Source organism: Ovis aries, chromosome 22 (assembly GCF_016772045.2).
Source record: "Ovis aries strain OAR_USU_Benz2616 breed Rambouillet chromosome 22, ARS-UI_Ramb_v3.0, whole genome shotgun sequence".
In the NCBI taxonomy this organism is placed as follows: domain Eukaryota; kingdom Metazoa; phylum Chordata; class Mammalia; order Artiodactyla; family Bovidae; genus Ovis; species Ovis aries.
In genome coordinates this window covers 45632554-45654818 of record NC_056075.1, presented here as the reverse complement: position 1 = coordinate 45654818, position 22265 = coordinate 45632554, and the positions used below count along the sequence as shown (strand labels likewise).

The window sequence follows — 22265 nt, the reverse complement described above, 5'->3', positions numbered from 1 at the left end:
TTTCATCCAGCCCAGCACATGATGTACTCTGCATATAAGTTAAATAAGCTGGGTAACAATATATAGCTTTGACATACTCCTTTCCCAATTTGAAACCAGTCTGTTGTTCCATGTCCGGTTCTAACTGTTGCTTCTTGACCTCCATACAGATTTCTCAGGAGGCAGGTAAGGTGGTCTAGTATTCCTGTCTCAAACAATCTGGGCAGATAACTGTGTTATTCTTCTATTGCTGCAAAGCAAATGATCACATACTTAGTACTTTAAAACGATACCTATTTATTATTTTACAGTTTTGGTCCCTCTGCTTAGGGTCTTTCCAGGCTGACTCAAGGTGTCAGATGAGGCTGTGATCACATCTGTAGCTCAGAGGCCTCTTCCAAGATCCATGGTTATTGTCAGAATTCAGCTCCTTGTGGCTGCAGGACCACAGTCCCCATTGTCTCGATGGGGCTTGGGTGGTGCACTCAGCTCCCTGAGGTTGTCCTCAGGCCTTGTCACGTGGTTCTGGCCATAGGCAGTTCACAGCATGTTTGTTTGCTTCCTCAAGGTCAGAAGGACAGTCTCGCTGCTTTGAATCCCTCTGACTTCATTTAAGGGCACATCTGATTAGGTCAGGTCTACCTAATATGATCTCCCTTGGATTAGCTCCACAGCAGCAGATTAACAATCTCAACTGCATCTGTAAGAACCTTTTGCGATATAACGTAATTTAGTTGTAGCAATGATAGCCCATTGTGTTTACAGGTTCTGTTCACACTCAAAAGAAAGAGAACTTTTGGGGCATGTGAATATTCTGGTACCGTACTGTATTTAAAACCTTTGTATCTGTGCAAAGAGGGAAATCACAGGAGCCCTGGATTTGAAGAAACATAGGTGTGAACCTCTATTAGGAGCGTCATAAGAAAAGAAGTCCCTAATCTGTTCTAGCTCATGACTGTGCCCCTAGCAACAGGTCAGCCTTCAAGAAACACTGTGGAGTATGTGTGTGAGTGAGTGAATGAATGAACAAAAGTGCACCAAGTGTATTTTAGCTGAAAACCTGAGGCCAGAGTGAATGACGATCGATGGCTTCAGGCATGGAACACAGCACCCTCTGATTTGATATGTATGTTAGGCTCCCTTCCAGAGTCACTCATTTCTTGCTTATCAACAGACAGATGGATAGACAGACAGACATCGGCTCTAGTTTGCCAAAATGACGCTCCAAAATAGAGGTCAGTCCTACTTCCCTTTTCATTAATCAAATTCCTAATAGAGAAATTATTTAATTTCCTCTCTGTGAGTCTAATTTATATCCCTTCTTCTTCCAGAGAAGACTTGGAGACAGCTCCAAAAAGGAGTGTCTTGGAAAATATCCAGAATTTAGGAATAATAATGTATCAGAGAAACAAACAGGGCTGAAGACAAAAGTGAGGGCACGATTTTCTTAAAGCAGACAACAAATTGCTTGCCATTCTGTACTGAGGACAAGAAGCCTCTTCCCAGAAAGCCACTGCAACCAGGGGCAAGGGGGTGGGCCCTTCCCTGCGGAGGGCTCAGAGCCTCTGATCCAGCCCTCCACTGACAGAAAGTTCTTGAAACTCAGGATTTTAGCCACAGATGCGCGCAGCTCCTTGCTAATGAGTTCTGGGCACTGCTGCCTTCTCCAGTGTAGCTGCTTTGTGACACCCTACAGTTTCACAGGAAGCCTGTTCAGCGGCGGTAGTTTAGGTGTGTGAAAGGGATCGTGTGTCAGTTAACGGACATGAAGAGGGGTCCAGGGTGCACAGGAGATGTGTGGGCTCAGAGTTATAGTTTGCTCCTCACTGTTGATGTAATACTCAGGAAAGAAGCTTAGCTGTGATCCCAATGTGTGCGTCCCACTGTGCCAGCCCTCAATCACAGGGAACAAAAATCTGAAGACTTCCCATGCAATGTTGTTGTTCACCTGCCAAGTCATGTCTGACTCTTTGCGACCCCAAGGACTGCAACACAGCAGGCCTCCCTGTCCCACACTGTCTCCGGGAGCTTGCTCAAACTCTTGTCCATCCAGTCGGTGATGCCATCCAACCATCTCATCCTCTGTCATCCCCTTCTCCTCCCACCTTCAATCTTTCTCAGAATCAGGGTCTTTTCAGATGAGTCAGTTCTTCATATCAGGTGGCCAAAGTATGGAGTTTCAGCTTCAGCATCAGTCCTTCCGATAAATATTCAGGACTGATTTTCTTTAGGATGGACTGGTTGGACCTCCTTGCTGTCTAAGGGACTCTCAAGAGTCTTCTCCAACACCACAGTTCAAAAGCATCAAATCTTTGGCACTCTGCCTTCTTTATGGTCCAACTCTCACATCTGTACATGATGGCTGGAAAGACCATAACCTTGATTGTATGGACCTTTGTCAGCAAAGTCATGTCTTTGCTTTTTAATACACTGTCTCGGTCTGTCATAGCTTTCCTTCCAAGAAGCAATTGTTTTCTAATTCTATGCAATACTTCCACAAAAACGGCCCCTCACTCAGGTCTGGTTGTGTCATTTGTGGGGACCAGTACAAAATGAAAGTGTGGACCCCATGTTAAACAATCTGGGGGAAATAGTCATTTAAGTTTCTAAAATATGTCTCTTTCCTTTCTTCTGTGGTCTTTTTCTTGATTTGTTATGATGGTTTTTATTTGCTATTGAATGTCAGTCCAAGTAAAAACAATTAAAATTTTAAATCATTACCATAAATTTTACTGTTCGTCTATGGTATTATGTGATGCCAGTTTTAACACAAATACACACAAATACAAAAGCATTGAACTCATCTGTGAAATTACTGAAATGATACCATTTTTATTTTTTAATCTCATCCATGCATATATGTATTCTTACTAGACCAATGGAAACTCTGCAGAAACCAATTCAGATTTTAATTTCATTCCTTGGTATAATCATATTTTACCAACACTCTCTATTTCACTTTACTGATGAGTAAGGAAGGACGGAAAGGAAAGCGGACTGTGGTTGCCCATCTCTTCCTTTCCTTCTAGGCCATTCTTTTCAGCATAAATGTGTGGCTAGGAAGGGCTGTAACGGAAGTAAGAACAGATGTGAGAGTGTTACCAGTTTAAGGGTCGGGGGAAGGGATAGTTAGGGGTTTGGGTGGACATGTACACACCGCTGTATTTAAGATGGATCACCAACAAGGGCTTACTGTATAGCACATGGAACTCTGCTCAATGTTATGTGGCAGCCTGGATGGGAGGGGAGTGTGGCGGAGAGAGGATACATGTATATATATGGCTGAATCCCTTCTCTGTCCACCTGAACTATCACAACGTGTTTGATAATTAGCTGTACTCCCAATACAAAATAAAAAGTTCAAAAAAAAGAAATTGTTAAAAGGCCAGATGAGAAATTCAAGCGAGGCTTTATTGGGCCCCTGCTGCAGCAGCGGCAAATGAGAACAAGTGTAAGGGCCCCTTGCTCAGTCCCTGAGGGGATGTGTGAGCTGATTCCTTGTGTGGGGTGAGGGTAATGGTGTGTCTGCGGGTCGGGCTGGAGGGGTGGCTCAGGAGCTTTGCCTGTGCCTTTGGTGGCGTCCAGTGTAGTTGGCCTGAACAGTATTCTGCTTTTGCCCCTAGCTCTTCAGAAGGACTTCCCTGGTGGCTCAGGCAGTAAAGAACCTGCCTGCAATGCAGGAGATATGGGTTAAATCCCTGGGTCAGGAAGATCCCCTGGACAAGGGTTGGCAGCCCACTCCAATATTATTGCCTGGAGAATTCTGTGGGCAGAAGAGCCTAGTGGGCTACAGTCCACAGGGTCACAAAGAGTCAGACATGACTGAGCAGCTAATACTGCTACTACTTCAGAACTGGCAATTGGATTTTTGGTCTTTTTGTATCTTGTTGTCCATAATTTGCCCCAATACAGCGATCTTAGTCCCTTATAGTTTCTTTGCAGTTGGTTGCTTGAGGAGACGTTTGTCCAGGTCCAAGCACTGCAGCAGAGGGTCCTGGGTCCCAGCCGGTCTCAATAGCGTTGCTCGGTCATTTGTATTTTCCAGAAACCCATAGCCATCTTCCTGCATTAGGAGGAAGTCTGGTTCCAGTGGGGGCTGCCAGCCCTCAGCTTGCTTGGTCTTAGGGTAATTTGCTTGCCTTGTATTCCCTCTGAGTCTCGTCAAACTCCTACACTGTAGGTTCACCCGACTTCTGAGACCAAGGCGCCTCTGAACACCTTCTGTGAGTGGAACAGCAAGGAATCAACACACACGCACACGTGCACGATCTGCTGTCCATGAGGTGTGCACATAAAGCGCGAGTGCACAGACGAAGGCCTCCAAAGAAGCTACATGGTGATACCCGCAGCACAGGCCACGGAAGGAAAGGCGGGAAGGTCGGGCTGCATCGACACAAAAAGCCGTGTGCGTCCGAAGACCCCGTGGCAGAGTGAAAGCAGCCCACCTGCCTGGCTGAGCCCAGGGACCTTGTTCTGAGTGAGACAAGCCAGGCACGGGGGGCATGCTGTTGCTTGACCTCACTTGCCTGAGGCCCCTGGAGCAGTTCAATTCACAGAGACAGAAGGCAGATTGGTGGCTGCCAGGGACTGGTGGGAGCTGGGAATGGAAAACCATTGTTTAATGGGGACAGAGTTTCAGTCTGTGAAGATGGAAAAGCTCTGGAGACAGAGAGAGGATGTGGTTGCACACGGTGAATATACTTGGTCTCATGGGCTTCGACACTTCCAGTGCTAAATTTCATGGTGTGTATGTTGTTGTTGTTCATTTGCTAAGTCGTGTCCAACTCTTTGCAACCTCATGGGCTGCAGCACACCAGGCTTCCCTGTCCTTCACATCCACTGAGTCAGCGATGCCATCCAAGCATCTCATCCTCTGTCGCCTCCTTTTCCTCCTGCCCTCAGTCTTTCTCAGCATCAGGGTCTTTTCCAGTGAGCTGGCTCTTCTCATCAGGTGGCCAAAGTATTGTGTATATTATACAACAATTAAAAAATAATCCAAGACGGCAACACTCAACCAGCATGTGGCCGTCAAGGTGAGGGCCCAGAGCCATGGTTGGTGGTCCTGCCCTAACTTGTGCTTATAGATGTCCAAGACAGTTCTCTTTAACTGGGTGGTGAGGTGCCTGAGGTCAAGGTCCCATCATTTCTCTCTAACTCTATGTTGAACTGGAACTCTAAGATAAATTGGAGCTTATTCATGGTGTGTTTTAAAAAGTCATCCTTGTTAAGGCATAATTTACATTCATTAATATTCATAACTTTATAACCGAGCTCTTCATTTTGTTTTGACAAATGTGTGCAGTTATATACCTAGTTCCAAATCATGATATAGGGCATTTCCACTGACCCAGAAAGTTCCTTCTGCCCTTTGCACTCCACGTCCTCCCCCCAGCTCAGCCCTAGCAACCATGGGTTTGCTTTCTGCCACTTTATTTTTCCCTGGTCAGCAGCTTCTATAGCTGAAATCACACAGTATGCGATGATTTGTGTCTGTCGTTAGTTTCTGTTAGAACTTTGGCATCTTAATGAAATAAATGATGTTCTGTTGAGACATCAGAGGCGTGAGGGCCCTGACTCGTGTAAACTTGGATTTTGATCCTTCCCTTGCCCCTTATTAATTTGGACTGTAAGTGAACTCTTACCTTTCTCAGCATCAGCTGATTCCTATACAGGTTGGAGTTAAGAAATCTGGGGCATTCGTGGGGACAGGAGAAAGTGGTGGATGGAAATTTGAGGCAGGGCTTGGCTCAACATGAGAGTTCAGTAATGCTTTGTTGTTTATCATATTATAGTTTTTGAAGATAATTTTTATTTATTAATTTAAAAATTGAAGTATAGTTGATTTGCCATATTGTCTTAGTTTCAGGTGTAGAGCACAGTGAGATATATATACACACAAATATATATATATGCACACAAATATATATATATACACACAAATATATATATATGCACATATATATATTCTTTTTCAGATTCTTTTCCCTATAGGTTATTACCGAATGTTGAATAAAGTTCCCTGTGCTATGTAGTAGATCCTTATTGGTTATCTATTGTACATATAGTAGTGTGTATATGTTACTATGACCCAAAGTCCTAATTTATCCCTCCGCCCCCTTTCCCTTTTGGTAGCCATAAGTCTGCTTCCTATGGTTGTGGGTCTGTTGTATTATTTTATTGATATTGTTATTAACAATAATGTTAAACGTCATATTCAGTTGGAAGTACAGTGGTACCTTCCTTCCTGTGTTGCCATGGAAACTCGAAATGCCTGGGAAGCATCTAGCACAATGCTTGGCACGGGGTAACTGCTGTGCTGTGCTTAGTCCCTCAGTCGTGTCCAACTCTGCGACCCCATGGACTGTAGCCCGCCAGGCTCCTCTGTCCGTGAGGATTCTCCAGGCAAGAATATTGGCGTGGGTTCAGTTCAGTTCAGTTCAGTCACTCAGTCGTGTCCGACTCTTTGCAACCCCATGAATCGCAGCACACCAGGCCTCCCTGTCCATCACCAACTCCCGGAGTTCACTCAGACTCAAATCCATCCAGTCAGTGATGCCATCCAGCCATCTCATCCTCGGTTGTCCCCTTCTCCTCCTGCCCCCAATCCCTCCCAGCATCAAAGTCTTTTCCAATGAGTCAGCTCTTCACATGAGGGGCCAAAGTACTGGAGTTTCAGCTTCAGCATCATTCCTTCCAAAGAAATCCCAGGACTGATCTGCTTCAGAATGGACCGGTTGGATCTCCTTGCAGTCCAAAGGACTCTCAAGAGTCTTCTCCAACACCACAGTTCAAGAGCATCAATTCTTCGGTGCTCAGCCTTCTTCACAGTCCAACTCTCGCATCCATACATGACCACTGGAAAAACTATAGCCTTGACTAGACGGACCTTAGTTGGCAAAGTGATGACTCTGCTTTTCAATATGCTGTCTAGATTGGTCATAACTTTCCTTCCAAGGAGTAAGCGTCTTTTAATTTCATGGCTGCAGTCACCATCTGCAGTGATTTTGGAGCCCCCGAAAATAAAAGTCTGACACTGTTTCCACTGTTTCCACATCTATTTCCCATGAAGTGATGGGACCGGATGCCATGATCTTTGTTTTCTGAATGTTGAGCTTTAAGCCAACTTTTTCACTCTCCTCTTTCACTTTCATCAAGAGGCTTTTTAGTTCCTCTTCACTTTCTGCCATGCCCTTTTCCAGTGGATCTTCCTGACCCAGGAATTAAACTGGGGTCTCCTGCACTGCAGGCGGATTCTTTACCAGCTGAGCTACCAGGGAAACCCTAACTGCTGTGTAGGGCATCTTATTATTATTAAGCTCGAAGGACTCTATTCTGCTATTTCTCACCAAGTCATACTGAAAAGGTGTGAAAGTCAGCTATATAAAGTGCTCCCTTTAGATTGCTTTCTGTAAGTCTGGCTAAAAAAGTCATAAAACAGCAGCCCCCAGTGTGAGATGGGAGGGACTTTCCCCACAAGCTCAGGGGAGGTGTTCCTGGGAATGGGTGAGCCAGAGAACAGGAAACACCTTGTCCTTTTCTTCGTCCTCTTTGTCTCTCTTTCTCTGAAAGAAGGAAAGTGACCGCAGTTGAGTGAAACGCTGTAGGCCTGAGTAGGCGACTGGGTCTTCAGAACTTCCTGAGGTGTTCCGAAGTCAGAGTCACGGTGTTGCGTCCTGTGCTGAAGTGTTGCAAGCAGCGTGGGTCTCTGAGGGAAAGCGGACAGGGATAGTAAACAATTTCTGGGGAAAGAAGAAGCTTCCACCAGGTACAAGGAATAGATTCAGTTTCTGGAATCATCAGCTCCCACTTTAAAGTTAGGAGAAGAGCGTCACCCATGATGAAATACAGCAGAACGCGCTGAAAGGCAAGCTCCAGGAGTCCGGGGAGATCTGCCTCTCTGATACACAAACCTGACTTTGTAGCTGGGTGGTCACCATGCCTGTAACGTGGCTGTGCTTGCCCTGCACGCCTGATATTTGTGTAAAAGTCTCCAGCCAAGTGCTCCATCATTGCTGCCCCATTTATCCCTGCAGACCGGCATGTGCTAGGGTCACAGGGGGCGAAATGATGCCTGAACTCACTGAAGCCCACTTCTCATTAGGCAGCTGGGGGAGGCCTTCTTCCTGCATGAGTCTCACAAGAGGAGGAACGGTTGAAATGATCTATCCTCTTTATATTCTGATTTGTCTCAGTTTCAAGCCAGAACCCCTCCTCCAGACACCACCCTTGAAAAACCAAAGTGAAGGAGAAGCAAGGAGAGATGCTGAGGTTGGACTGTAGCATTTTTTTTAAGGTTCTAACAAGGGAATGGTCCCACCATTTGCAATCAGATAAGGGGCATTATCTCAATAATAAAAGGCAATTGAGAATCTAAATGAAAAATCTAATGCTTTTCATGCTGATTTATTTTAGATTAGAAAAAGTTAAACCAGATGTAAACATGAAGAGATGAAGCGTGAAGAGGGAATCCTGGCAGAGTGATAAATCTCAGTTTTGAGTTATTATAGGTGCAGGGTTACATTAACCAGAAGACACACCGGTGATCCATACACTGCTCTGACATTAATTATTGTTGCAGAAGAGAGTTCAGAAGATTGGATATAGACACGCAGCACTGGCGAAGATCAATCGTGTCTAAATTAGCCATGAAGAGTGCACGCTAGACCCCAAAGAGGTTGCATTAACCCATTGGCGGTCCAACCTGGAGCCATCTATGCCTCGTGCTTGTTATCTGCCCTTCAGTGGGACTTCCCACATCCTCAGGAGAAGGCACTGGGATGCTGAGAAGAAATGGTCCTCTTTTTTGCTTTTCTGTTGGTAGACTCCAACCAATGTCTACCTTTATCCTAAAAAAGAAGATAGGATAAAGGCATCCTATCCATTCTGAAGGAGATCAGCCCTGGGATTTCTTTGGAAGGAATGATGCTAAAGCTGAAACTCCAGTACTTTGGCCACCTCATGCGAAGAGTTGACTCATTGGAAAAGACTCTGATGCTGGGAGGTATTGGGGGCAGGAGGAGAAGGGGAGGACAGAGGATGAGATGGCTGGATGGCATAACTGGCTCGATGGATGTGAGTCTGAGTGAACTCCGGGAGTTGGTGATGGACAGGGAGGCCTGGTGTGCTGCGATTCATGGGGTCGCAAAGAGTTGGACACGACTGAGCGGCTGAACTGAACTGAACTGATCTTTATCCTAAGATAGGATATCTTAGGATATCCTGGTATCCTGCCAACCAAATCCACCCGTGATCTTTGACAACTTGGGATTTAAGTAGTTTCAGACTGTCTCCTGTGTTTTCTCTGCCAAGCCGGCAGGGGTCCAGAAGAGGCAGAGTGGAGCTGGGGTTCTAGGTAGGCCTGGAAACTCCTGTTCTCGCCTCTGTTTTCTTTCTCGGGATCTATGAAGTTTCAGTCTCTGTTTTAGTTGCTCAATGCTTCACAAAACCCATGAATCATCTCTAACTACCTCCCCACCTCTACACACATACACGCACGCACACACACACACACACACAGATACACACACACACACACTTCTATGGGGAATGCTGAGAACATGACATTCTAGTTGTTTTGAATCTGACATTTAGTAGCTCCTTGCATTACCAAATCTTTCCACACCCCAGAGTTCATGTCTAATATAAGCAGAGATAACATATGTCTTGTGGAAACTGCATGAGGGGCATTTCGAAAACACTGTCCCAGGGACCGTAAGTCCATTAAATGTCTGTGGTCCCCATCCACAGTTTTCTCCATCCAAAACTCTTGGGGACAAGTGTAAGTCAATAGTGACCTTTCAGTTTTATTTCAGGAAGATGATCCTGCATAAAATTCCCAGTGGAATCTGAGTAGCACCCCGTAATTAAGCTCATTGATGTTTCTCCAATAAAAATATATGAATATTCACATTACATGGAATACATTAACATTATAAATAGCCCCAGGTTAGCTCAGGGAAGGTTTTGCTGTCAAGATTAGTTTTCTACAAACTCAGAGAGAAAAAGTCTCAGATTTCAGAGCTTCAGGGATTTTAGAATTGCACATCAGGGATTATGGGTTCATAGTGAGTACTCCGATGTCTTGAAGGGCAAGTCAGTACACTGCAAATCCAGCAAAAGACAATAATATATTTGTTTCTTAGAGCACAGATATTATGGTAGGACTTTGGAGGAGTGAGTGAGAAAACGTGGAAGTTGTTTTGTACAGTATTTAGTCTCATACAAGTGGAAGTCTCCAGTATTATTGTACCCACGTTGTTCAAATCAACTTCAGACTCCCGAGGGAATTCATAGATCTATCTGTGGTCAGTGTGATCAGAATCCGAGCTGGTGTCAGGTGTGAGCCCAGAATTTCTGCTGGTAGGTGGGACTCCATAGGAGGCAGGTGGTGAGACAAGGTGGAGGAACTCCAGACCAGGCTCAGAGGGGCCGTCGTAGGTTCCGGAGCCACCGCAGTCCTGCTCCTGGGCACTCAGGTCTCTGACTCCCTCTGGGTCTTGATTTCACTGCGTAAAAAAACACCTGTGTGTGTTCTGGCAGCTTCTCAGGGACTTTGGAGAGTCCAGGTGACGTGATGTATATGCAGGAGATTTACACACTGGAGCATTTCCTATGATTGTGAGATCCCGTGATTCTTTTAATGTGCCTGATCCTGGTCATAGTTTTTCACTTCCAAGGAGTCATTCTAATTGCTGGGTTCTAGTCTGGGCTTCTTCACTTGATTAGTCAGTGTGTGTGACTTTGGGCAATTTACTTCCCATTTGTGTGCCTTAATTTCCACCTCTGCAAAATTGAAATAGTAATTATGCTTCTCTCACCGAGCTGTCTTAGGATCCAATGAGTTAATTGCCTGGCGTGCAATGAGCCCTCAGTGCCAGCTCCACCTGTGACCCTGGGCTTGAAGCAGGCTCAGCAGCCTCTGGGAACAGAGGTGACAAAGAGACCTTGAATCTTTCCCCCTATTGGGTGTCTTTGATAAATTACTGTTGCCGTTCACTAAATAACACACTGTTGGCTTCAAAGACCTAAAGGAGATAAAGTCTTGGATGGACTGAGTGAGGAGTCACTCAGTGATTAGTCCTGTTGGATCCTTATCTGACACCATGTATAAAACTTAACTCAAAATGGGTCAACGAGCTAAAACCATAAAACTCTTAGAGGAAAACATAGGTGAGACCTTCAAGACATGGGACTTGGCAATAATTTCTTGAGCATACCTCCAAAAAGCATAATTAACAAAAGAAATGAATAGGCAAATTGGACTTTATGAAGACTTTAAAAATTTGTGCATTGAAAAATATATCGACATAGTAACAGGGCAACCTGCAGAATGGGAGAAAATATTTGTAAATCATTTGTCTGATGAGCGAATAATATCCAGAATATGTAGAGAACACGTAAAACTCAAGAACAGATAAACCATCAGTTCAGATATGGGCAAAGACTTGGATAAGGATTTCTCCAAGAAGAAATCTAAATGGCCAATAAGCGCAAGAAAAGATGGCTGAGCATTAATAATCATTAGGGAAAAAGCCAAGGAAAACTGCAATGAGATACTACTTCACACCTATTTGAGTGGAAAATAATGGAAAAAAAAAGCCCCCAAATAATAATTGTTGGTGGAGGGTGTGGGAGACATTAAAATACTTATGCATTGTTGATGGGAGTGCAAATGGTACAGCCTCTGCAAATAACAGTATGTTTGTTCCTCAAAAAATTAAAAATAGAATTGTCATATGATTCAGCAGTTCCACTCCTGGGTACATATCGAAAAGAGCTGAAGGCAAAATCTCCAAGAGATATTTGTACAGCATTACTCATAGTAGTTAAAACATGGAAGCAACTGAAGTGTGTCTGTTGACAGATGAATGAACAAGTGAAATGTAGTTTTATGTGCAGGAGAGTATCATTCAGTCTTGTAAAGGAAGGGCAAGCTTATGGTTAGCGAGGGGGAAGCAAGGGAGGGATAAATTGGGAGATAGGGATTGATATCTACACACTACTATATAGAAAATCGGACAAGGCAATGGCACCCCACTCCAGTACTCTTGCCTGGAAAATCCCATGGATGGAGGAGCCTGGTAGGCTGCAGTCCATGGGGTCTCGAAGAGTTGGACATGACTGAGCGACTTCCCTTTCACTTTTCACTTTCATGCACTGGAGAAGGAAATGGCAACCCACTCCAGTGTTCTTGCCTGGAGAATCCCAGGGACGGGGGAGCCTGGTGGGCTGCCATCTCTGGGGTCGCACAGAGTCGGACACGACTGAAGCAACTTAGCAGCAGCAGCAGATATAAAAGAGAGAACTAATAAAAACTTACTCCATAGCACAGGGAGCTTACTCGACACTCTGTGATGACCTATGTGGGAAAAGAGTCTAAAAAAGAATGGATCTATGTATATGTATAACTGGTTCACTTTGCTGTATACCTGAAATTAATACAACACTGTAAATCAACTATACCCCCAAAAAATTAATTTAAAAAAGAGGAAAGCTTTGACATAGTGTTCAACGTGGATAAACCTTGAGGACATTGTGCTGAGGGAGATAATCAAGTCACAAAAGGACAAATACTATATGATTCCACTTGCATGAGGTACTTAGACTAGCCGTCCAGACAGAAAGAGGTTGCCACAGGCTGGGGGGTGGGGGAAGGACGAGTTATTGTTTAACACCAGTAAACCGCACACTTAAGAATGGTTATGATGCTGAATTCTGTATGGGGTGGGTTTAACCACAATAAAGAGAATTAAAATTAAAAAATAAACATATCACATGTCAGACTTGGTAAAATAAATCATGCAACATTGCACCTCACATAGGCAAAAGGTAATTTCAGCTTACGCATCAAGGTTCCAGAGACAAGGCTGTAATGTAATGTGTACGCAATATGAAGCTTTAACACAGAACTGAACATAAGGCGCTGACTCTCCTTGTTCAGAAATCACCAAAGCCTCCCCGTCATTTAGGAAATGATATCCAAACCGGCATAGCATTCAAGGTTACCATGATACGTGGCTGTGTCTGCAGGTGTGGATTCTGTCGTATGGATTACGAACATTGCTATAATCTTAACGGACACATTTACATACGTGCTCTGAGCTACAGAGCCAGCCCCTGCCGTAGGATATTTTAGATCCGTCCCAGTATTCCGCCATGATGAATCACACGGCAGAAGTGTCCTCTGTGAGTATGACTCTAACAATATGCATGGATTTTTTCTTTTTATTGAAGCACAGTTGATTTATAAGGTTGTGCTAGTTTCAGGTGGATAGCAAAAAGATTCAGTTACACAGACATATGAATATATGCATTCTTTTTCTGTATTCTCTTCCATTATAGATTATTGCAAGATATTGAATATAGTTCCCTGTGCTACTTTTGCTGGGTATCTATTTTATGTATAGTAGTGTTTATGTTTTAATCCCAAACTTGCAAATTTATCTCCCCCCCACTCCCCCCACCCAATTCTATTTGGAATTCATTAGGAATCCAAGGGTTTTAAGCTGGGGAGGGACATAACCAAATTTGCTTTATCACATGACTGGCAATACTGTGGAGGGAGAAGGCTGCTGGGACGTTGTGATCTTGGCAAGAATTCTGAGGCTTCCTTGGAGGTGGTGGAGAGAGGGAGGAGGAGATGGTGATGAAGAGAGGGAGGCAGAAATGCGCTGGGAAGACGTGCAGGAATCGTACCTGCCCAGGGGCAGGGGTAGAGGACGTCGACTGCAGCTGGCCGGCCCGGGCCGGGGCAACACAGCCTCAAGTTCCAGGGTCTTAGGTCAGAGTTGCTGAGGCCAGGCGGTGCTGAGCTGAGGCCTCCAGTGGGATGGAGCGTGTGGCCATCTCCTTCAACACGGCTTGGGGCGAGTGGGAAGAGGAAAGGAGAAAGGTAGCGTGTGTTTCTGGAGGGAGATTTTTGGTTTCATTCTTCAGCTGAGACTGAAGAATTTTGGAGGAATCTAAAATACGATACAAGTGAATTCATTTACAAAACAGAAACAGACTCACAGAGGTAGAAAACACACTGATGGTTACCAAAGGGGAAAGGCGTCGGGGAGAGGGGTAAATAATTTGGGATTACAGACTACTGTATGGAAAAGAGAGGTACTACAGGGTCTTGCTGTATGGCACAGGGAACTATATTCCACATTCTATAATAAACCAGAGGACTTCCCTGGTGGCTCAGACGGTGAAGCGTCTGTCTACAATGCGGGAGACCCAGGTTTGAGCCCTGGGTTGGGAAGATCCCCTGGAGAAGGAAATGGCAATCCACTCCAGTACTATTGCCTGGAAGATCCCGTGAACAGAGGAGCCTGGTAGGCTACAGTTCTGTGGGGTCGCAAAGAGTCAGACAAGACTGAGCGACTTCATTTTCACTTTTCTTTCACATAATAAACCATAATGGAAAAGAATATGATAAAAGAACACACACAGACACACAGACACACACACAGACACACACACACAGACACACACACATATATGTAGCCACAGGGAAGCCCCTGGAGAAGGAAACAGCGATGCATTCCAGTGTTCTTGCCTGGAAAACTCCGTGGACAGAGGAGCCTGCTGGGCTATAGTCCATGGGGTTGCAAGGAGTCGGACATGACTGAGCGACTAACGCTACCGTGAAGGCCATATTTATATATGTATAGACCTCCCTGTGGCTCAGTGGTAAAGAATCCACACGCCAATGCAGGAGACCTGGGTTTGATCCCTGAGTTGAGAAGATCCCCCGGAGAAGGAAATGGCAATCCACTCTAGTATCCTTGACTGAGAAATCCCATGGACAGAGGAACCTGGTGGGCTACAGTCCACGGGGTCACAGAAGAGCTGGACGTGATTTAGTAACTAAACAACAATATATACATGCACACACATACACACGTGTAACTGAATCACTTTCCTATACTCTTGAAACTGACGCTATATTGTAAATCAACTGTACTTCAACTAAAAAATAAAATAAAAAAGCAAAGCTTGGATGTGGTTAAAAGTGTTGAGGAGGGCAAAAGTTGAGATTGAAGAGAACGAGGGGGACCCTTGGTGGCTCACGAGCTCCGAGGAGATGGGACAGTGGGTTCTTAAGGCTTCTGTGCAGCTTAACTTGGAGAAGCTTTGCTTTTGCTAATTAACTGATTGATTAATTCTTCTCTCCTTTTGTAAAATGAATATTTATTGAGAAGCCACTTTGTGTCTGTCCCTGTACTAGGAGCTGAGAATATACCGGCAAGTGAGGGAAACATGATTTTATCCTCAGAGGGCTTAGAGTCTAGGGGAGAAGCAGGCATCGGTTGTGGATTCATAGAAGTCGATGTGTGCTTACAAAGCAAGCTGAGTGCTCTGAAGGAAAAGGACGCTCCTGCAAGAGCTTGCAGATCAGAAACAGTTTTCAGCGCTGTGTCTGGAGAGACACACGAGCAGGTCACGTGAACAGGATCTAGAGGACAGGACCAGGGAAAGACCACGCTGTGCAGATGGAAGGACAGGGGTGAAGGACCCGTGGCGCGGGAGAGGATTTGATTCAGGTGGAGGAGGGAAGCTCACACGGCTCGTCTGGCCAGGATGCGCGGAGACCAGTGGGGGTGGACCACAGCAGGTTCTTCTGATGCTCTGTCCTAAGGGCAGTGGAAAGTGCTGCCTTCTGTATGAAGGGATTTCAAAGAGCAGCCCTTGGAAAGTGTAGCCAAAGTTGCGTGTGTCCAGGATGTCGCTGGTGGACTGAGCCCTGGGGTCAGATGATGACTGAGGCTCCTGAATCATCCTGCTATTGGGAATTCTTGGGTTTGTAATGCCCGAGCCTGTGCAAGGAAGTTCCAGACTTCAGAGGAGCCAGGCATTTACAGAGGGCTGTGTGGCTGAGCCAGCTTGTTATCTACTGCCAGCCACTTAGACATGGGCTAGAGAGAAGTCGTGATGGGTCGTGATGGGAACCAGCACACTTCAGTACCTGTAACTTCACAGACTGTGGGGCTGGGCTCTTGATCAGGGTCACATGGTGCACAGGGGGCTTTCTGGGCAGACCTGATTCTGAGTCAGGTCTCAGGGTAGCAAGACTTGCAAGACTTGATGGAATTACTTTCAAAAATACGCAGAAACTTTCTTAAGAGAACCATATGAGACAACGATGCTAGAGAGAGGAAGCTTAAAATCTCTGCAGGGCCAGAGTCGCTCTGCACCCCGCCCCCAGCAGATAGCTTCCAGACCATGGGATTGGTGTGTTTGAAGCAGTGGAGAGGGAGCTCAATTCTTCTGCTTGGGCTTTAAATGACTTTCCATCCTCATGTCTACTGTACTGCACTTTTATTTCCTTTATAAAAAGTTTTATTACGTGTTTCGTATGGCATGTCTATGCCAAGTTTGAGAAAAGGACATATGCAAATGTGATGGTTATATAAGCACAGCCAAATACAGTCAAATAGCCAAATAATAGTACTCTGCAATAATCCCAGTAACAGCGTTTCTTTTTGTTTTAAACTTAAATTCTTTTTTTTCATTTTGAAAAATTTTTTATGGAAATACAGTTGATTTGCAGTATGGCATTGCTTTCAGGTATGCAGCAAAGTGATTCAATTATATATGTGTGTGTGTGTGTATATACTTTGTAAGATTCTCTTCCATTACAGGTTATTACAAGATACTAAGTAGAGCTCTCTATGCTATACAGTAGATCCTTATCAGTTATCTATTTTATATACAATAATGTATCTGTTAATCCCAAACTCCTAATTTATTCTTGCCCACTTCCCCTTTGGTAACCATAGTTTGTTTTCTATGTCTGTGAGTCTATTTCTGTTTTATAAATAAGTTCATTTGTATCATCCTTTTTAAATTTCATATATAAGCAGCATTGTGCCGTATTTCTCTGTGTGACTTACTTCATTCAGTCTGATAATCTCGAGGTCCATCCATGTTGCTGCAAAATGGCGTTCCTTCTTTCTCTTTTATGGCTGATATATTCCATTAAAAGGAAAGAAACCGCGTCTTCTTTATCCACTCCTCTGTCAGTGGGTGCTTAGATTGCCTTCCTGTCTTGGCTATTGTGAACAGTGTTGCCGTGAACTTTGGGATGCGTCCGTCTTCTCGAATTATAACACTAGCAGTATTTGGAACACGCTGGCTAAAAGCTCGAAATGCTTTGGGTCTGACAAGCCTGGTCTGAATCCTGGCTGGGTCGCCAGGTACCCGGTGGGGGACCTTAGCTATGGCTTTCTCAGCTGCCACAGCAGGGCTGAGAGCAACATATCTTTCTAACAGTTGTAATAATTCAATGGGATGTTGTATGGAAAACACAGACCAGGCACCAGCCCATGTGAAACCTCAATAACCATCAGCCGTTCTTCTTATGCTTATTACAATTAATAATCACATTGCCAATAGTCAGTGGCTGAGTTAGGCTCAAGGAGGAGCCTGGACAGTGTCAGAAAATGCTGTATATCTACTCAATCCTCCCTATCTCAGCCCAGCTGCAGTCCGGTCCTGCCCTAATCTTTCTCTTTCTCTGTGAATTCTCAGAGGCCAGGCTCCTGCTTGGACCAGAAGGATTGTTTGCCTGCAGTTTCCCATCTGCAGTCTCCAAACTTATGGCCCAAATGCTGGGCATGTGAAGGGGCCAAAAAGGGATGTGAATACACGGAGAAGCTTAACCCAGCCCTGGGACTAAGCAGCTAACTGGGTTCGGAATGAGGCCTATCCAGCCTCTTAGGCTCAGGATAAGATCACAGTCAGAGGGGGGCGGTTTAAAGAGTTATTCTTCAGTTTTGGGGAAAAGCCATTAGATATTCAGAAGGATGCTGAGCACGAGGTGAGGTCCCATGAGGAGCAGGTACTCTGGAGTCTGATTAGAGGTTTATAAACTAGAACTGAAAGACTCACAGCCAAGTGCTTTCAGAATAAACTGACACACCTTTGTCTTTTGGAAGAGAAGGCAGCATCATGATCAAGCTTGCAGACAGCAGACCACTTTTGTATACATTAATCGTATTTTCACTGGGCCTTGAAGGCTAATTCCTGAAGTTTGATGGCTCATGATTAATCAATTTATCAATATTTATTGAATGTCCTATTTTAGCTCAACACCCGTTCAGCGCTATGCTGGGAGAGAAAAGAAATATGAGATGTGGTTGTTTGATCTACTAGCAAAATCCATGTTCACTGATTAGTTTTTCTCCCTCCCTGCCTCCTCCCTATGCATTTTGCAATCATCAGAAACCCACCCTTTACTTACTCATAAAAATTAACTTATTTCTAAAACAGAAAGAGACTCACAGACATAGAAAACCAATTTATGGTTACCCAAAAGGAAAGCAGGGAGGAATAATTTTGGAGTTTGGGATTAACATATATACATTACTCCATACAGAACAGATAATCAGCAAGGACCTACTGTATAGCGCAGGAAACTATACTCAGTATGTTGTAATAACCTGTAAGGGAAAATAACCTGAAAAAGATATATATGTATACATATACATATGATAAAGTAAGTAAAGTCGCTTAGTCGTGTCCGACTCTTTGTGACCCTGTGGACTATAGTCTACCAGCTTCTCCATCCATGGGATTCTCCAGGCAAGAATACTGGAGTGCAGGCAAGAGTACTGGAGTGGGGTGCCATTGCCTTCTCCGAATACGTATAATACATATATATAAAAAGACATGTATATATGTATATCACTTCAGTTCAGTTGCTCAGTCGTGTCCTACTCTTTGTGACTCCATGGACTGCAACACGCCAGGCCTCCCTGTCCATGACCAACTCCCAGAGCTTGCTGAAACTCATGTCCATCGAGCCAATGGTGCCATCCAACCATCTCATCCTCTTTCGGCCCCTTCTCCTCCTGCCTTCAATCTTTCCTGGCATCAGGGTCTTTTCCACTGGGTCAGTTCACATCCACATATGTATGTATGTGAATATATGCGCTGTGCTTAGTTGCTCAGTCATGTCCAATTCTTTGCGACTCCATGGACTGCAGCCCACCAGGCTCCTCTGTCCATGGGATTCTCCAGGCAAGAGCACTGGAGTGGGTTGCCACGCTCTCCTCATGTGAATATATATATGTGTGTGTGTGTGTGTGTGTGTGTGTGTGTGTGTAACTGGATCACTGTGCTGTACACCTGCAACTAACATAGTATTATAAGTCGTCCATGACTTAAATAAAAATGCTTTTCTTCTATACTCAGAAAAACCACAAGCAGGAAAAAAAGAAAAACATCTTTTTTTTCACTGGCAGAATTAACACAGAAGAAAATGGAAATAAGTATGTTCATTACAATCTGTAGTTCTTTCTTGGGAGAAAGGAGAGATTCTAGGGACATTTCCTGATTTTTTAAAAAAATAGTAATATACATTATTGAAGATTATATATCTGGCAAATAAGAATATAAAACTGGAAAGGCTTCTGTTTATCTTCCAGATCCATAGTCGGCTCTTCTCATCCCCGAGAGATCACTCTGCCTGGGAAAGAAAGGAGAGTCTTTCAAATGCAGGTAAAGAACTCGCCCCTGACTGGGTGGCACTCCCTCCAAGCCTCTGTTTGTTCTCTCTCGCCTTTATTTTTATTAATAATGAAATGTGCTTTCGAGCCCAGTCTCCCTGCCAACATAAAATGAGAGCTCAGCGACTCCGACAAGACTTGAAGCTGATTTGAATTTCCAAACACACAGGCTTTTAGGCTGGCAGTCTCTGAAAAACACAAGCAATGCAAAGAAATGTCGGTTGCCTTAGGTAGTGCCTTCAGAAGCCGAGATTACCCCAGATCACTGAGCGTGCGAGGGGGTTAGGCCAGCGTGTAGCACGGTTCCGGCGAGAATGAATAATGGGACAAATAGGGAATCTTCTCAGAACTGGAAAGGGTGCCGTTTAAATGTAGGCACAGTATCTGTGCGCTCATAAATCACTCTTTTATGGAGCGTCAATTCATAGGCACTCAACTGTGGAAACACTAGGTGGGATGATGCCAGTCCCTAACTTTGTTAAGTTTGTTAATGTAAATGGCACGTAAATAAGATTTCTTGCTCCCTTTCACGAGAGAATTCACGTGCGTATAAGTCAAATTTCCAATGGTCTTGTAATAAGACTGCTGGGTTAATAGAATATTTCAATTCAGAGACTCTAGCAAGAATAAATTCTGAGAGAATTGTTTTTCATGTGGCAAATTTAATTTTTAATCTCCACTTGAATTTTAGGTGGTAAGTGTGGCCGATAAGTTGGTATGAATATGTCTGTGTATGTGATCACACACGTTTGTAGCTTCTCTTTTCATTACCCCTCACCGCCTTCCTGTATCAAACGTATCAGAATCTGAAATCCTTTCCTTAACTGACACAGTCAACCCAAGACAAAAATATTATTTGAAAGGAGCTTTCCTAGTTAATCCTCCTGGAGCCCCCAGAGCATGGCTTATAAGCTTATTCTTTAGTAGTGGCAGCTATTTAGTTTGGATCCTTCAAAAACCTAGCCCCCAAATTGCCTGTAGTAAGAATGTGAATCCTCGGATAGAAGCTTCTACTGGGGTGGGTGGCAGGCTCGGGAGGCATGCTGGCTTCCAGCACACCACGGGGAGTTTGGGAGTCGCCACGTTTCTGTGGGGCACTCAGAGGTGGCTGGGAGAACCCAGGTGGCCTTTCACACGTGTGTCCATCTGCTTTCCCTGAGGACTAGGTCACCTAAAGGGGGATTCCCAGGGGACACTAGTGGTGAAGAATCTGTCTGCCAACGCAGGAGACATGAGAGACTCAAGTTTGATCCCTGGATCAGGAAGATCCCCTGGAGGAGGGCATGGCAACCCACTCCAGTATTCTTGGTTGGAGGAGCCCATGGACAGAGGAGCCTCGAGGGCTACAGTCCAGAGTTGCAAAGAGTCGGACGCGACTGCAGCAACTGAGCACGGCATGGCAGGTCGCCTAAAACACACATGCTCTTGCTCTGCTGACAAGCATAGCCTGCTCATGAGGCGATTAGCAGTTTAATGGCTTAGAAGCAGGTGCACGTTGGCCCTGAGGCCAGAGGTGAATAGTCCAGGCTGTGGAGAACGTGCCCAAACAAGCCTGGATGAGGAGAGAGACGCATGTCTCCTGGATTTCTTTGTTTCCTCTTAGATCTACCTATATTTTCAAAGTTCTCATTCTGGAAGAATACATTAGAGGCAGTCTTAAAACTTGGGTATTCAGGCAGAAGGTGAGGAGCTGCTGAATAATCACTCATGACACTTGTTCAGAGGGGGGTCTTACAGGAGGGGAGAGAGATTTGACTCACCTCCAAGTATAAGGAAAAGTGGGAATTTACAGCCAAGGAGAAGGGAGGGGGTCAGTGGATGGAGGATCTCTTAGGAGGAAATGTCAGGAGTAGGGAGGATTTTGGCTAAAGTGACTTGACAGGTGGGGGAAGAGGAATTTGATCAGATATCAAGGGCGGGGGATGTCCTCTAAATTCACCCAGCTGGATTCTTGCTAAAATTGCACTAAGTAGGCCAAGGACAGAACTCAGGAGCATGGCCTAGTCAGGAGTTCTCAGAGGGGAACTCAGAGGAGACCGGCTCAGGTCAAGGCAAGTCTCTGCTGGAGTCAGTGCCTGTGTGAGTACCGAATGCAGTTGGGAGTTGACTCTCTGAGGGGACACTCATGCCCTCTGCATCTTCCCACAAGGTCGTTTCCATCTGTTAAAGAGAAACTGCACTGGACACCGGTTGAAAGTGGTAAGGTGGATCTTATGTGAGTTACTGCAGCAGGGGAGAGGGACGCCCAGGCGGTTCAGCGGTGAAGAATCCGCCTGCCAGTGCAGGAGACACGGGAGAGGCAGTAACTGGATCTGACTCTCGCAGCCTGTGTCTTTGAGTTAAATCCTCAGACTCGAGCCTGAGCTGGTCATCTCAGGTTAGGAGGCAAGGTCAGATGTTAGAAACCTGGCTTCTGGGCACCCAGCCTTATGGGTGCCTGGCTCACAGGGGGCAGGTCTCCCAGAAGGAGTCCATAGGCCAAGCTGATGTAGGCATAAGTAGGCCCATGGAATCTCAGGGTTGAGAGGGGTCATTGAGGTCATTTTGTCCAACTTCTTCCTGATGTCTGACAACTGAAACCCTTCCCACTCCTTCCCACGTGGGAGTGAGAAAGTCTCTGAAGAGTAGGGCCAGCACACAGTGAGCCCCAAGGCCAGGAGACTCACTCTACTTAAAGGTAGCTTTAGACTTGCTTGGACCTCCCAGGTGGCGCTAGTGGTAAAGACCCCGCCTGCCAGTGCAGGAGACATAAGAAACAGGAGATTGATCCCTGGGTCGGGAAGATCCCCT

The 22265-nt window shown here is 45.1% G+C and overlaps 1 protein-coding gene across 2 annotated transcripts in view; it reads left to right on the top strand.

Annotated features, from left to right (window-relative positions):
• C22H10orf90 (chromosome 22 C10orf90 homolog) overlaps window positions 1–22265 on the top strand; it is a 245105-nt gene that overhangs the window by 15117 nt on the left and 207723 nt on the right. For both annotated transcript variants that reach the window (XM_012103137.5, XM_012103133.5), the window contains exon 2: window positions 19395–19467. In XM_012103137.5, the coding sequence (XP_011958527.3) occupies window positions 19395–19467 (73 nt within the window). The remainder of the gene's footprint in view (window positions 1–19394; window positions 19468–22265) is intronic.